The 17904-nt window shown below is 39.6% G+C and overlaps 1 protein-coding gene across 1 annotated transcript in view; it reads right to left on the reverse strand.

The window, feature by feature from the left end:
• Window positions 1-364: 364 nt before the first annotated feature.
• The window catches only part of CCM2L (CCM2 like scaffold protein), a 141868-nt gene continuing 124328 nt past the window's right edge, over window positions 365-17904 (reverse strand). The window contains exon 11 of the mRNA XM_053699420.1: window positions 365-835. Coding sequence (XP_053555395.1) covers window positions 579-835 — 257 coding nt within the window. The 3' untranslated portion in view covers window positions 365-578. The remainder of the gene's footprint in view (window positions 836-17904) is intronic.

Genomic DNA, 17904 nt, shown 5'->3' on the forward strand with positions numbered 1-17904 from the left:
TTACATTAATGTCTGTTTAAAGGGACATTAAACCCAAAATGTATTTCACTATTAAAGTTATTTCTTCAATGCATTTTGAAAAAAATTAAAACTTTGTTTTTTAAAATCTTCTAGTAATTTAACACTGACGATTGTAGTGTTATCACTGTTATCGCTCCTTTCAGAGAGAGAGTCAGTGCATTTTGTGGAATTCACAAACATTACCATCCTACATGTTGCACAGTGATTGGTTGATATGTGCAGGAGCTCATTTATATCTGACTGTAATTGGCCACAGTGAAGAAGATAAGGTAAACAACACTTAATATGCTTTGCAAGGGGTGTTGCCTGGACTGCAAAATAAATCAAATTTTGGTAACCAATCGACAGTTTTAAATGTTGTATTTATATATTTTGCAATTCAGAGTTTTATTTCTGACGCCTATATACAAATCTGACTCTAATGCCAATAAATTTTATTCCAGTTCTCTTCTAAATAAGTCTTTATGTATGAGTCCACTTTTTTAAATGTTGAATGAACTTTCTCTCACAGGGCAGCATCTTGCTACATACAGGTCCGTGAAGTCTCCAAAGAAAACTCACAGGAAGTCATCATCATCCTGCGCCAGAGCTTCAATATTATGTGTGATGTCTGTGATCATGCGGTTAAAGCATTTTGATTGGGAGTCTGGAGAACAACTGTCGTAGCTGCGGAGGGCTGAAGCTGAAGTATTGCTCATACTGCGTTTTATTCTCCCAAAGCTATCAGTCAAAATACCTCCGTCACGGATTCCTATGTTTTCTAGAAAACTTTCAAAGTATCCAATGTCCTGGTCAGGGATGAAGGGCCTCAAACCTGTGAAACAGGAAAAAAATGTTAAAGCTTGAAGTTCTTAAAATGACTATGAGCTGAGTTAGTAACAAACTTCTTTTTGGAGAAGTTAATGCCCTCAGTTAGATCCTATATCTTTATAGTTCTCATAGAGCTAGATTTACTATCCTACAATACCACTTGAGATGTTGCATCGCACGGATTCTTGTGCAATGCAGACCCCGGCTCTGGCGCATCCATTTGCACTAAATCAGGGAATGCCAATGACCCCGAACGAGCGAGTGTCAAGGTGATTGATATCGCCACCTCAGCGGTGGCAGAGAGGAAAAAGAAGCGTTTTTTGCTTCTTAAATATGTGGCAGCAGGCTCGCTTTTTCAAATCTGCTCCACATTGCCCAAAAAAGCTGCAAATGCAGTATAATAAATTTAGATCTATAAAATCCCTTGCTCTGTGAATGAAGTTTCATGTCTGTCTGCTAATACATTATAAAAATCATCACATCACAAACAGCAAGGAGAGAGAACAAGAATACAGACTTTATTCTGCAGCATCCATCTTAACAACAACTGCCCACCCCCTCCGATCACATGACTAAAATGTTAACTGTTTATAATGCACAGAGTGAACTAAGCATAACTACTGAACTTAAAATATAACAAAGCATACACATCATTACATCTTCCCCTTCAAATATGAAACACTTAATATGAGATAAAGTCTTCCCATATTTTTGGTTTAATAGCTCGACCATAACGAGAGAAAGTAACTGCTGGCTCACTAGCAGTACAATCAGTGTCAAGTTGTCATTCCCAGCATTATCGCAAGCTGATACACTGATACACTTATGTTGGTCCTCAAAGTCCTCAACAGACTTTACATCCATGTTAGGGAATTCTGTGCATTCATTGCTTTGCTCTCTATTGTCATTGTTGCTTGGTTCCCCGAGTAAAGTATCGGCTGCAGTGTCTGGTCGAAGATGACGCCTGTTGCGTCTCAGTTTCTGTCCACACTTGGTTTTGATTACATATGACCTTGGCGAATTAGCTTCACTGACAATTCGAGCAGGTTCCCATGTATCCCCAGTGAGTCTGTGTCTCACAGCTTGCCCAGCCCTGAGTGGACCAAGTAACTTGGTAGATTTGTCAAAATACAGCTTTTGCTTTTTCATGTTTATGTTCCTCTGACCTGTTACCTGATCCTGTGGGATAGTCCGAGGCTGCAATTTCTGTGGTGCAATAGGCACTGTGGTCCTCAGTGCTCTACCCATGAGCAGCTGTGCAGGTGAACATAAACCCTCCAAGGGTGTTGCACGATAGTTTAACAGGCCTAGGTACACATCCTGCCCTGATGATTGTGCTTTTCGGATAATGGATTTGGCTATGCCAACATACTTCTCAGCTAAACCATTGGCCTGTGATTGATACGGACTTATTGGTTTGTGCCTGACTCCCCATTCACGCAGAAAGCACTGGAATTTAGCACTTGAGAATTGCGGGCCATTATCAGACACAAGTTCTTCACACACTCCATGTCTCGAGAGTATTGTATTGAAAGCCCATATGATTGCTGATGCTTTTAGATTTCTCAGCTGTACTAGCTCAAATAATTTGCTGTAGTAATCTACTACTATCAGGTAGTGGTTGTCCTCAAAATGAAAAATATCTGTGGCCAGTCTCTGCCATGCCCGTGAAGGAGTGTTTCATGGTGTGAGAGGTTCTTTTGCATTGTTTTTTTGAAATGTCTGGCAGGTTTCACATGTCTTCACAAGTGTGTCAATATCAAGGTCCAAATTAGGCCAGTAAACCACATCCCATGCTCTGCGCTTACAAAGAGTAATGCCCAAATGTCCCTGGTGAATTTGCTCCAGTACTTCTGCCTGCTGTGATTTAGGAATAAGAATACGGTCACCCATGAATATGATATCCGTATGAAAGGATAGTTCATTTCTCACAGGCCAGAATCCACTGCAATCCGGATTCCGCCCAAAACACTCAACTGAGACTGCCCTTACCAAGGTCACAAATGATCTTCTCTCTGCTAAAAATATTGGCCACTACTCTATACTCATCTTACTTGACCTCTCAGCTGCCTTCGACACAGTTGACCACCCCCTCCTCCTACAGACCCTTAGCTCTTTTGGCCTCTGTGACACTGCTCTTTCCTGGATTCACTCCTATCTTTCTCACAGGTCTTTTTCTGTGTCATTTCTCCTCTCCTATGCCTCTGTCTGTTGGAGTACCTCAAGGATCTGTTCTGGGTCCTCTACTCTTCTCCATCTATACTTCTTCGCTGGGTAAACTTATCAACAGTTATGGTTTCAAATATCACCTCTATGCTGATGACACCCAGATCTACCTCTCCACCCCTGCTCTCTCTCCCTCTGTCCTCTCTCATGTCAGCAACTGCTTATCTGGTATTTCTTCCTGGATGGCCTCTCACCACCTAAAGATTAACATGTCCAAGACTGAGCTCCTTCTTATCCCCCCCTCAAGCTCTACGCCGACTTCTGACTTCTCTATCCCTGTTGATGGCATCACCATTTCCCCATCACCCCAAGTCCGCTGCCTCGGAGTCACACTTGACTCAAACCTATCCTTCATCCCCCATATCCAATCGCTTTCTACATCCTGCCGCAATCATCTATGCAATATTTGCAAAATTCGACCTTTTCTGAGCACTGACACCACAAAGCAAATAATCCACTCCCTTGTTATCTCCCGACTTGACTACTGCAACAACCTACTCGCTGGCCTTCCTCTTTCCCGCCTCTCCCCCCTTCAATCCATCCTAAATGCCTCTGCCAGGCTGATCCACCTTTCCCGTCGATCTGTATCTGCTGCACCTCTCTGTGAGTCCCCATTCACAGCAGAATTAAATTCAAAATTCTCACCCTTACATACAAAACTCCGCTCCCCTCTACCTATCCTCTCTAATACACAAGTATACTCCAGCCCGTCCACTAAGATCCAACAATGACCTGCTCCTTGCATCCGCAACTATCACCTCCTCTCATGCTAGACTGCAGGACTTCTGTCGTGCAGCACCTACCCTCTGGAACACTCTCCCTCGTTCTGTCAGGCTTTGCCCTAATCTTTCTTCCTTTAAATGCTCCCTGAAGACTTTTCTGTTCAGGGAAGCCTACCACCCAACTCAATAATAAATTAATTTCACTTACCTAATATTTCCCTCATCTAACTCTGTATTAACATCCTTCTCAATCTTGCAGTCCTCACCTCCTGTTTCTCAACCTCCTACCCTTCTAGATTGTAAGTTCCCACAGGCTTAGGGCCCTCAATCCCTCCTGTATGTGTTTGTAAATGTTGTCCTGTATCTTACAAGTCTTGTATTGTTTTATTTAAATTAATTGTATCCATGGACAGCGCTGCGGAATATGTTGGCGCTTAATAAATAAAGTATAATAATAATAATAAATAACTCAGGAGAAAGCTTCTTTCGTTTTTCTGGCCAGCCATTGCACATGACACAAATTAGTTTTTCTAGTACTTTATCTTGTTTGGTATCTTGTCTAATTTTTTCCAGCCGTACATCAGCTATTTGAATATTTACTAGTACTGTATGTACCTGTTCTTCTAATTCAGGTTCATCCCGTGCTTCATGTCCTTCTGGAAACACCCTAGACAGCGTATCTGCCATCAGAATTTCTTTTCCTGATTTATATTTCACTGTGAGATCATACTGTTGTAGTTTCATAACCATCCTCTGCAGGCGTGGAGGTATAGCAAATAGTGGTTTTTGCATGAAATACTCCAATGGTTTGTGATCAGTTTCAACAACCACTGGGCGACCATAGATATTCACAATGGCCAACATCTCTGTCATGAACCAAGCCTCCAGACTAAAAAGAAAAGAAAAGGTCTGGGAGGCATTCTGCTAAGAAGGGCTGTGTGGGGATTTTAACCTGTGACTCTGTGCTTGCCAGTCGGTTTGCTTGTGTGTTGAGCCACAGCCAGTTCTAGTAATAGCATGGAACTTAAAAGATCTGATAAATAACTATTTGCCTTACTTGTAATTACACCTGTGCAACACACAGGTGTTCTCAATTCTGGAATTACTCAGAACTAATCCTGTGCAAAACCTCCCTATTTAAGGATGGCTCTTAGACTGCATGTTCTCTTCACATTGGATCTGTTTTGTCACAAGTCAGAACCTGTTTCCTGTACTTATTTGGAGAAAGACTACACCTTTGCACCTGTTTACAAGGTATTACCAGGAGAAAGACTTTACCTTTAAACCTGTTACCAGTTTACAAGTTTGTTTCCTGCCTTGTGCAATCCTGCACTTCAGCTATTACCAGGAGAAAGACTTTACCTTTAAACCTGTTACCAGTTTACAAGTTTGTTTCCTGCCTTGTGCAATTCCTGCACTCAGCTATTACCAGGAGAAAGACTTTACCTTTAAACCTGTTTACAAGTTTGTTCCCTGCCTTGTGCAAATCCTGCACTTCAGTTATTACCAGCAGGAAGACTTTACCTTTAAACCTGCTACCTGTTTACAAGTTGTTTCCTGCCTTGTGCAAATCCTGCATTTCAGTTATTACCAGGAGAAAGACTTTCCTTTTTGAATCAGCATCTCTGCTTACTTTGTTTGTTTATTTCCACTCCTGCCGTATGTGGACTTAGCACATTTAAATATACCCTGCAATTATTTGCTTAATCAAAGTATTTTGTTATTTTAATAAATCTGATATATTTTCAATCTATATGGCTTCTACTAATCTTCCTTTAAAGCAACTGTTCCAGACAATGAAGCTCTCACAAGATATCCTGAGACAGAACATGACAGAATGTGAAGAGCTTAAAAGAGAGCCCTCTGGGATTATTGCTGTATTGGATTCAGTGTTAAAGTTTATTAAGGACATACTGATTAACTTCATGGAGCTGGTGGAAATATTATCTCTCCCAACTGAAAACTTGTCTGAAGTTACCTCCCGATCAAGAAAAGGTTGTAAAGCACCCTTAACAGAAGAGGAAAAGACTCGGCGAAGACAACTTAACCTCTGTTTCTATTGTGGAGGAACTGGTCACCGCATCACAGGGTGTCCAGTAAGACCCCCTAGAGGATCAAGTCGAGATACAGCCAAGTTTAAAATGGACTCTGATGCTAAGGGAACAAATGATACTTCCACTAGCAAACTGAAAGATACCCCTGGAGAGGACCCAGCTACTGAGAATACATCTATTCTCCAAGCAACCATTTCTAACACACTTCAAGAAATGGTACCTGATTTGAAACAGATGGTCGTTGGCAGTACAACTTCAACTACATCCATTACCCATGCTACTGCCTCTGTTTCTGCATCTACCACATTGGGGAGCTCTGCAAAAATACCTCCTGGAAATCCTGCACAGAACCTTGTTTCTGGCCTGGCACGAGATCCATCTAACAAAAGTCACTCATCAGACATAAAAGTGACAAACCTTCCAGCTGAATCGGACTCTGACAAATCTAAAGATCCACATCTCCCTGCACCTCCTTCACCCAGCTACTCATTGACTGAGAAAGAAGTGGATGAGATGGTTGAATTGGATATATATGACACATATAATGAATTCCTTGACTCTGAAGGAGAGGTCATATCTTACCCGGAGGTACTCTACCCATCAGCCAGTCCATCGCAAGCTGCTGGGCATAATCAGGAACCTCCAAATCAAACCGAACTTTGTATTTCAACTCTTGTTATGCCTACAGTGGAATCTTCTATGGGTCCCCAATCTCAGACAACTGTTCCAAGGGATGAATCAACTTCATCTGAATGTATTAGGGCTTCAAATGGAACACTGGTTCGAAAAACTGATATTCAGATGTTTGAACAGGCTTTGAGCGCCCGGAGTGCGCTCTTTGGAGGGGGCATCTGTCATGAACCAAGCCTCCAGACTAAAAAGAAAAGAAAAGGTCTGGGAGGCATTCTGCTAAGAAGGGCTGTGTGGGGATTTGAACCTGTGGCTCTGTGCTTGCCAGTCGGTTTGCTTGTGTGTTGAGCCACAGCCAGTTCTAGCAATAGCATGGAACTTAAAAGATCTGATAAATAACTATTTGCCTTACTTGTAATTACACCTGTGCAACACACAGGTGTTCTCAATTCTGGAATTACTCAGAACCAATCCTGTGCAAAACCTCCCTATTTAAGGATGGCTCTTAGACTGCATGTTCTCTTCACATTGGATCTGTTTTGTCACAAGTCAGAACCTGTTTCCTGTACTTATTTGGAGAAAGACTACACCTTTGCACCTGTTTACAAGGTATTACCAGGAGAAAGACTTTACCTTTAAACCTGTTATCAGTTTACAAGTTTGTTTCCTGCCTTGTGAAATTCCTGCACTCAGCTATTACCAGGAGAAAGACTATATCTTTAAACCTGTTTACAAGTTTGTTCCCTGCCTTGTGCAATCCTGCACTTCAGCTATTACCAGGAGAAAGACTTTACCTTTAAACCTGTTACCAGTTTACAAGTTTGTTTCCTGTCTTGTGCAATTCCTGCACTTCAGTTATTACCAGCAGGAAGACTTTACCTTTAAACCTGCTACCTGTTTACAAGTTGTTTCCTGCCTTGTGCAAATCCTGCATTTCAGTTATTACCAGGAGAAAGACTTTCCTTTTTGAATCAGCATCTCTGCTTACTTTGTTTGTTTGTTTATTTCCACTCCTGCCGTATGTGGACTTAACATACCTGAGTAGCACATTTAAATATACCCTGCAAGTATTTGCTTAATCAAAGTATTTTGTTATTTTAATAAATCTGATATATTTTCAATCTATATGGCTTCTACTAATCTTCCTTTAAAGCAACTGTTACAGACAATGAGGCTCTCACAAGATATCCTGAGACAGAACATGACAATCTCCTTCTCAATTTGAGCATAATTGGCTTGTGTTGTTGTCAGAGCTCGTGAAGCATATGCAACAGGATGTCCTTGTTGAATTAGCACAGCACCTAAACCAAACTGGGATGCATCCACTTGAAGCACAGTGTCACAGTTTACGTCAAAATATTTCAGTATTGGCCCCGGATGTTTAGTGATCAATTTTTTTCTCAAATGTCTTTTTCATGTTTGCGTCCCAAGACCAAATAGCATCCCTTTGTAGCAATGCATGTAGTGGGGCTGTCAGCTGAGTGAGGCCCTGAGAAAACTTGGATAGATAATTAAAAATGCCTAATGATGTCTCTAGTTCCTTCCTGGAGGATGGGGCCTTCATGCTAATAACTGCTGTTATCTTCTTTGGATCAGGTTTTAAGCCCTCTTTGGTTAGAAGGTGTCCAAAATATGTAACCTCTTCTACCCCAATTTGCCTTTTGTTTGGATTGAGTTTAAGATTTTTCTCCCGACACAGCTTGAGTAAGGCAATAAGGTTTTCGTCATGTTCTGTACGATCCTTTCCATAAACCAGCAAATCATCAATTATTACTTCAACACCATGTAGACCAGCAATCAATTCAAGTGATTTCTTTTGAAATATCTCCTGAGCAGAAGCAATGCCGAAAGGTACCCTTGTGAAGCGCCATCGACCAAAGGGGGAGTTGAAAGTGGTCAGGTGACTGCTGGGTTCATCAAGACGCAATTGCCAGTAACCAGATTGTGCATCTAGTACACTAAACACTGTTGCTCCTACTAGCTTGTGAGCTATATCATCTATGGTGGGGAGTTTGTAGTGTTCTCTCATTATTACTTTGTTCAAATCACGTGAGTCAATGCAAATACGAATTGCGCCTGTGTTTTTCTTCTCTACCACAACCATAGAACTGACCCATTCTGATGGTTCTGTAACCTTTTTTACTACCCCCAACTTCTCCATCCTTGTTAGTTCTTGTTTGACTTTAGCCTCAAGAGATAGAGGTATTTTCCTTGGGGCATGAATGACAGGCTGTGCACCCTCTTTTATACGTATGTGGCTAATCCCCGGGGGGCACCCTAGGCCCTTGAATAGATCACTGTACTCACGCTTAATGTTGTCCTTTGACAGTTCACTGCACCCACCATCCACAGCCATAATGATCTTTACAAATCCAATATCTTTACTTGTTTTGAGACCTAATACTGCTGGGGCTTTTGTTTCTATCACAAACAAATGTAAGACCTTTTCAGATCCCTTGTAAAAACATTTTGCATGACAGCGACCCATCACTTTCAGCTTTTCACCACCATATCCCAACAGTTTTGGTAGGTCTTGAGTCTCTAAGGGGAATTCATTTCTAAGGAGTTCCAGGTATGTGTGGCTTGGCACACAGTTTACTTGTGCCCCTGTATCTATTTTGAATGTGACTGGAGTTTTTCGAGCCCCTATCTGTAGGGTTACATTTGCTTCATCTGCAGACTTGTGTGATTTCTTTACTGCTGCAAGATATATTGGGGTGCAATCTGAGTCTGAGTCTGCATTGTCATCATTGTCCTCTATGGCGTGTACAGCCTGTGTTTGTGTCCTTGCAATATGGGAAAAGAGTTTACACACCCTGGCAAAATGTCCTCTTTTCTTGCATTTATTACATATCTGCCACCTTGCAGGACAGGCAGCATTTTTGTTGTGCATGTTTCCACAGTAGCCACAGGTTGCTTGTGTGTTACTTGTCCCAGTGTCCCACTTGCCTTTTATCCCCTTGTGTCCTCTTTCTTGTCAGTATCTGCTGCTTTGATTTTCTATAGCACTGATCTGGTGCTGTGTTCCTTTTAGTACCTGCATGTCCTTCCTTGACATTTCATATGCTCTAGCAATCCTGATGGCTTTCTCAAGATTTAAATCTTCTTCCTGCAGCAGCTTTTCCTGAACTTCTTTAAACTTACTGCCCATCAGAATACGATCTTTTATCATATCACCTGCATCATAAAAAGCACAGTCTTTGGCAAGCAAGTGCAACTGTGTCACCCATTCATCCACAGATTCACCTCCACACTGATTCCTCTCATAAAACAGTTTCCTTTGCACTGTGTAGTTTACTTGGATTGCAGTAAGCTTCACACTTTGCAAACAATACCTCTGGGTTTTTTTGTCATCTGCAGTGACATCCCCGCTTGCCTGCCAGGCTCTGCATACATCACGTCCCTTTTGTCCCACACATATCAGAAAGTGTGCTGCCTTCTGTTGTTCAGTCCATCTGTCTGCATCTGGGCCTGCAAACACAAGTTCAATCAGCTCCCTCCATTTTGACCAATTGTCAGAAATGTTCCCTGACTCTAAATCCAGAGAAGGAATGTTCTTTTTGTTGCTGTTTGCTGCCATGTCACTTTTCACCCCACTTCTGGTACCATGTGATGATTTTTATAATGTATTAGCAAACAGCAAGGAGAGAGAACAAGAATACAGACTTTATTCTGCAGCATCCATCTTAACAACAACTGCCCGCCCCCTCCGATCACATGACTAAAATGTTAACTGTTTATAATGCACAGAGTGAACTAAGCATAACTACTGAACTTAAAATATAACATAAAGCATACATATCATTACATGCAATACTGTGCCACTGATGGATCTTTTGGACAATGAAGGATCCAGCACAGTGAAATTTCAGTATGGGATAAGAAGCACTATGTATTTAGAAAGGATCACTTTACATTGGTGCTGTTAATAATTTTGTTAGTGGCCAATAGAATTTAAAATGTCTAAACATATGCTGGTGTTAATGGACTCTAACTAGGCATAGGCCTCTACTAGGCATAAAGAGTCAAAATGCCCTTTTACAACTAGTATTACCAAATGTGAAACATTTTTAAAACATATAAAACACATATTCAATAAAATCATATAACGCTAATATTTTATACAAAAAGGTACCCATAAATAAGAATGTCAAATATTTTAAATCCATGTATACCATGAAGAAGAATATTTGCTGTGCAAGAAAGAAAGCAGCATGGCTCCAAGGCAACCTCTGGGATCAATAATGAACTCATGAGCAAACACTCCTGAAAAGCCAGCTGAAGGGGAGAGGTGCACACCAGAAAGGAGGACGAGTCGGTCCGGTAAATCACAGAAGAACAGAAGAGGCAGCACACTTGATCTCTCAAACAAAACGTAACTTTATTCCAGGATTGAGGTCGTTAAACATACCAACACGAGGAGGCAAAAAGGGGCATGTCCATACGCTTTTCGTGCCGTGCAGCACTTAGTCATAGGATCCTAAGTACAATAAAGTACAGGGCCTCATCTCTTTATATCATAAACCCAGTTATTATTATTAACAGACTTAAAGGGAAAGTAAAAATGTCTCCACTTAATTGGGTCGCAATGTTCAATTTTACTTGAAAGAGTATAGTAAATCGTTTACAAGCTCCTTTACCTTTATTTTGACATTTGAGATAGCTGCATTCCCACCTATACTGAACATTTCAAAACTTAAGTATCAGCTATAGAAAAGCTATGTAAAAATAGCCAGCAGTAGAAATTACACTCCCAGTGGGGGTTAAGAAAGATAAGCAATAAAATCTTCATTTTAAATTGTTCTCTCTCTGGCCCTGATATTCAAAGGATTCTCCAGCTTGGAGAGAAATTGTAGTTCAGACTTCACAGGGGCTGAACTTGCTGAATGTTCAAAAGAAAAAGGGCAGAATTCTTCAGCATTGCAAGATCTCTCTCATTTATGTATGTGAAGGAGAGACAAGCTCAGTGCAATATAACACTGTATGATATGAGAGTTACACTTTGTTACACTTTGTGCTTGGTATTTTATATTACTACTTTTCAGTTTGTGTCCTTTCAGTATTATTGCATTTTAGCTTTGCACTTTCTCATTTATACATAATACATTTAGATTTAGATCTAGCAGTGATTTTACAAATTCTGATTATGTTTTGAATGTTTCACTGTTACTTTCATAAATTAGGATCATACTTTGTATATTTCTGTGTATCTTTTACAAATTACTTTGCACTTTGTATTTGCTCCATTGTAAACTAAAACTGATAGTTTCAGAAAGTGGAACGGACAGGGCAGTTCCCTGGGCTGAACAGGGGAGTTCACAGGGTATGTCTGAAGCTCTCTCACAAGTATCATGAAATTTTGTAAGCATTTTAAACAAGCTGTTCTCACTGATTTGTCTTGCCAGCTGTATGCAGGTGACGTTTGCTCAAAATTCACAATGCAGTTATTTTATCTAACAGAAAAGTTATATATACTAAAATATAGACAAAAGCAAGTTAAATTGTAGTGAAAACATTTTATATCAGCCTTTATATCAGATCCAGGTGTTCCCTAGTTGCCTTCTCTATCCCATGTGAAATTTTGTATCCCAGAGAGCTTAATTACTTTCTAGGGAAGGCATCTCTCATCTCTCTGGGACTTCCAGGTTCTCCCCTTTTCTTAGCAAATGCAGTGAGTTCAGCCCCTGTGAAATCTGAACTATAATATCTATCCAAGCTAGAGAATATTTGATTATCTGGCTCATAGAAAGTAATGAAGCTCTCTAAAAAAACTGAAGCTGACAGTTTGTCAGCTTTAATTTAAATAGAATAAATGCAAAGTGCAATGTAATTTGTAAATGATACATATAAATATACAAAGTATGAAACTAATTTGTAAAAGTTACACAGAAACTGTGAATGCACAATCAACATTTGTAAAATCACAATCTTAAATACACTGCTGTATACAAAATAAAAAAGAAAGTGCAAAGTTTAAATGTAATAAAATGTAATCTGAAGTGTAAAAGTGGCATAAAAAACAAAGCACAAATTGTAAATGCAGCAGTACTCTGTTGCACTGGGCTTGTCTCTCCTTCACATGTAGAAATGCAGAGAATGCCCTTGGAGAAATAAAGCAAAATCAGTCTTTTAAAAATTTCACTTAGGATCTTGCAGTGCTGGAGGATCATTGTAGAGCTGAGAGTTTTGAGCATCAAGCCCTAAGTATTGGGCATTAGTATACAGGCAGAGATGAGATAAGGAAGTATGAGTGTGTATAGAAAGTGATAAGAAAAGGAGATTTCACTGCAGACAGTCCATTTTAATGGGTTGTGCGGTCAAAGAACAAAACCAGTTATTTCATATACAAAATAAACCTAAAGAAGCAATTTCTGATACATTTTAAACTCTGCTTCTGGTATAACAAGTTATTGGAAACACATTTGGGGAAACCAATTTCACAGTGTACTGTCGATAATAGTGAAAAAATGACATGCTCTCATTTGTTAAAGAATATCATTTTATCACTACAGACCCGTCAACTCTTTGTGGGGTTAAACACATAGTTAAGGTGCTACTTTTGAGCTGCAGAGCACTGAGCTAATCAGTAGCGCTAGTTTTCATTATAATGGCCCTTTAATAAAGATTGTAACATCTGAATACAACAAATGCTACAGGTAAAACATTAGCAAATAAAAATAAATGAAACAAGGCTGGATGATATTTGCATACCACAGTAGATTTGTTTATCCAATGTCACTTTCTGACGAGTCATGTTACATGCAAACTAGTGGATATGAGGAAATAATTTTACATTTGCCAGGCCTGCTAAAGTCAATGCCTCTGTGCTATAGGGTTTGTACTCTACTGACATGACTAGCCAGCAAGAAATGAATTACAGGTAATACAAACTACAGGGAGTGCAGAATTATTAGGCAAGTTGTATTTTTGAGGATTAATTTTATTATTGAACAACAACCATGTTCTCAATGAACCTAAAAAACTCATTAATATCAAAGCTGAATATTTTTGGAAGTAGTTTTTAGTTTGTTTTTAGTTTTAGCTATTTTAGGGGGATATCTGTGTGTGCAGGTGACTATTACTGTGCATAATTATTAGGCAACTTAACAAAAAACAAATATATACCCATTTCAATTATTTATTTTTACCAGTGAAACCAATATAACATCTCAACGTTCACAAATATACATTTCTGACATTCAAAAACAAAACAAAAACAAATCAGTGACCAATATAGCCACCTTTCTTTGCAAGGACACTCAAAAGCCTGCCATCCATGGATTCTGTCAGTGTTTTGATCTGTTCACCATCAACATTGCGTGCAGCAGCAACCACAGCCTCCCAGACACTGTTCAGAGAGGTGTACTGTTTTCCCTCCTTGTAAATCTCACATTTGATGATGGACCACAGGTTCTCAATGGGGTTCAGATCAGGTGAACAAGGAGGCCATGTCATTAGATTTTCTTCTTTTATACCCTTTCTTGCCAGCCACACTGTGGAGTACTTGGACGCGTGTGATGGAGCATTGTCCTGCATGAAAATCATGTTTTTCTTGAAGGATGCAGACTTCTTCCTGTACCACTGCTTGAAGAATGTGTCTTCCAGAAACTGGCAGTAGGACTGGGAGTTGAGCTTGACTCCATCCTCAACCCCACAAGCTCATCTTTGATGATACCAGCCCAAACCAGTACTCCAGCTCCACCTTGCTGGCGTCTGAGTCAGACTGGAGCTCTCTGCCCTTTACCAATCCAGCCACGGGCCCATCTATCTGGCCCATCAAGACTCACTCTCATTTCATCAGTCCATAAAACCTTAGAAAAATCAGTCTTGAGATATTTCTTGGCCCAGTCTTGATGTTTCAGCTTGTGTGTCTTGCTCAGTGGTGGTCGTCTTTCAGCCTTTCTTACCTTGGCCATGTCTCTGAGTATTGCACACCTTGTGCTTTTGGGCACTGCAGTGATGTTGCAGCTCTGAAATATGGCCAAACTGGTGGCAAGTGGCATCTTGGCAGCTGCACACTTGACTTTTCTCAGTTCATGGGCAGTTATTTTGCGCCTTGGTTTTTCCACACGCTTCTTGCGACCCTGTTGACTATTTTGAATGAAACGCTTGATTGTTCGATGATCACGCTTCAGAAGCTTTGCAATTTTAAGAGTGCTGCATCCCTCTGCAAGATATCTCACTATTTTTGACTTTTCTGAGCCTGTCAAGTCCTTCTTTTGACCCATTTTGCCAAAGGAAAGGAAGTTGCCTAATAATTATGCACACCTGATATAGGGTGTTGATGTCATTAGACCACACCCCTTCTCATTACAGAGATGCACATCACCTAATATGCTTAATTGGTAGTAGGCTTTCAAGCCTATACAGCTTGGAGTAAGACAACATGCATAAAGAGGATGATGTGGTCAAAATACTCATTTGCCTAATAATTCTGCACTCCCTGTAGTATGCATACGCACAAGCACAACATTTGTTTCAGATCAAATATTCAGCACAAAAAAATAGTTTTGTATGATATTTGCTCATGGGGTTATTTGGAGTTCATTTGTTAATGACAAACCGTTCACCTACTATTTTCTATGGGGAAGATCTTCAGGGAAGCAGAGGAGCAGCTAGGCAGCAGCTTAAAGTTATATAAAGTTAAAGTAGTGGTTAGTAATACTACTACATGCCAGCAACAGCACAAAACAGGAAATATTTTATATATATATAATTATTAATTTAAAAGGAGTAAAGCATACATACGGCTAGATTACGAGACTTGCGTTAGCCTTAAAAAGCAGCGTTGAGGGGTCCCAACGCTGCTTTTTAACGCCCGCTGGTATTACGAGTCAGGCAGGAGAGGGTCTACCGCTCACTTTTTTTCCGCGATTTTAGCATACCGCAAATCCCCTTACGTCAATTGCGTATCCTATCTTTTTAATGGGATTTTCCTAACGCCGGTATTACGATCGCCTGAAAAGTGAGCATTAGACCCTCTCCTGGCAAGACTCCTACCACATTTAAAAGTCAGTAGTTAAGAGTTTTATGGGCTAACGCCTCTTAACTAAAGTGCTAAAAAGTACACTAACACCCATAAACTACCTATTAACCCCTAAACCGAGGCCCCCCCCCCACATCGCAAACACTTAACTAAAATGTTTAACCCCTAATCTGCCAACCGGACATCGCCGCCACTTTAATAAATTTATTAACCCCTAAAATGCCGCACTCCCGCCTCGCAAACACTAGTTAAATTTTATTAACCCCTAATCTGCCGTCCCTAACATCGCCGACACCTACCTACATTTATTAACCCCTAATCTGCCGCCCCCAACGTCGCCGCTACTGTATTAAATTTATTAACCCCTAAACCTAAGTCTAACCCTAACCCTAACACCCCCTAACTTAAATATAATTAAAATAAAACAAAATAAATTTACTACTATTAAATAAATTAATCCTATTTAAAACTAAATACTTACCGATAAAATAAACCCTAAGCTAGCTACAATATAACTAATAGTTACATTGTAGCTAGCTTAGGTTGTTTTTTTTTTACAGGCAAGTTTGTATTTATTTTAACTAGGTACAATAGTTATTAAATAGTTATTAACTATTTAATAACTTCCTAGTTAAAATAAGTACAAATGTACCTGTAAAATAAATCCTAACCTAAATTACAATTACACCTAACACTACACTATCATTAAATTAATTAAATAAATTACCTACAATTAACTACAATTAAATACAATTAAATTAAATAAACTAAAGTACAAAAAAACCCCCACTAAATTACAGAAAATAAAAAAAGAATTACAATTTTTTAAAACTAATTACACCTAATCTAATCCCCCTAATAAAATAAAAAAGCCCCCCAAAATAATAAAATTCCCTACCCTATACTAAATTACAAATAGCCCTTAAAAGGGCCTTTTGCGGGGCATTGCCCCAAAGTAATCAGCTCTTTTACCTGCAAAAAAAATACAATACCCCCCCAACATTAAAACCCACCACCCACACACCCAACCCTAATCTAAAACCCACCCAATCCCCCCTTAAAAAAACCTAACACTACCCCCTTGAAGATCACCCTACCTTGAGCCGTCTTCACCCAGCCGGGCACAAGTGGACGTCCAGAGGGGCAGAAGTCTTCATCCGATCCGGCCAGAAGAGGACATCCAGACCGGCAGAAGTCTTCATCCAGGCGGCATCTTCTATCTTCTTCCATCCGGAGCGGCTCCATCTTGAAGAAATCCGACGTGGAGCATCCTCTTCCATCCGACGGCGACTGAAGAATGAAGGTTCCTTTAAGTGACGTCATCCAAGATGGCGTCCCTTCAATTCCGATTGGCTGATAGAATCTTATCAGCCAATCGGAATTAAGGTAGGAAAAATCCTATTGGCTGATGAAATCAGCCAATAGGATTGAAGTGAATCCTATTGGCTGATCCAATCAGCCAATAGGATTGAGCTTGCATTCTATTGGCTGATTGGAATTGAAGGGATGCCATCTTGGATGACGTCACTTAAAGGAACCTTCATTCTTCAGTCGCCGTCGGATGGAAGAGGATGCTCCGCGTCGTATGTCTTCAAGATGAACCCACTCCGCTCTGGATGGAAGAAGATAGAAGATGCCGCCTGAATGAAGACTTCTGCCCCTCTGGAGGTCCACTTGTGCCCGGCTGGGTGAAGACGGCTCAAGGTAGGGTGATCTTCAAGAAGGTAGTGTTAGGTTTTTTTAAGGGGGGATTGGGTGGGTTTTAGAGTAGGGTTGGGTGTGTGGGTGGTGGGTTTTAATGTTGGGGGGGTATTGTATTTTTTTTTACAGATAAAAGAGCTGATTACTTTGGGGCAATGCCCCGCAAAAGGCCCTTTTAAGGGCTATTTGTAATTTAGTATAGGGTAGGGAATTTTATTATTTTGGGGGGCTTTTTTATTTTATTAGGGGGATTAGATTAGGTGTAATTAGTTTTAAAAAATTGTAATTCTTTTTTTATTTTCTGTAATTTAGTGGGGGGGTTTTGTACTTTAGTTTATTTAATTTAATTGTATTTAATTGTAGTTAATTGTAGGTAATTTATTTAATTAATCTAATGATAGTGTAGTGTTAGGTGTAATTGTAATTTAGGTTAGGATTTATTTTACAGGTACATTTGAATTTTATTAGTGGGATTAGATTAGGTGTAATTAGTTTTAAAAAAAAATAATTATTTTATTATTTTCTGTAATTTAGTGTTTTGTTTTTTTTGTACTTTAGTTTATATAATTTAATTGTAGTTAATTGTAGGTAATTTATGTAATTAATTTAATGATAGTGTAGTGTTAGGTGTAATTGTAATTTAGGTTAGGATTTATTTTACAGGTAAATTTGTACTTATTTTAACTAGGAAGTTATTAAATAGTTAATAACTATTTAATAACTATTCTACCTAGATAAAATAAATACAAAGTTG

Source organism: Bombina bombina, chromosome 1 (genome assembly GCF_027579735.1).
Source record: "Bombina bombina isolate aBomBom1 chromosome 1, aBomBom1.pri, whole genome shotgun sequence".
Lineage (NCBI taxonomy): Eukaryota > Metazoa > Chordata > Amphibia > Anura > Bombinatoridae > Bombina > Bombina bombina.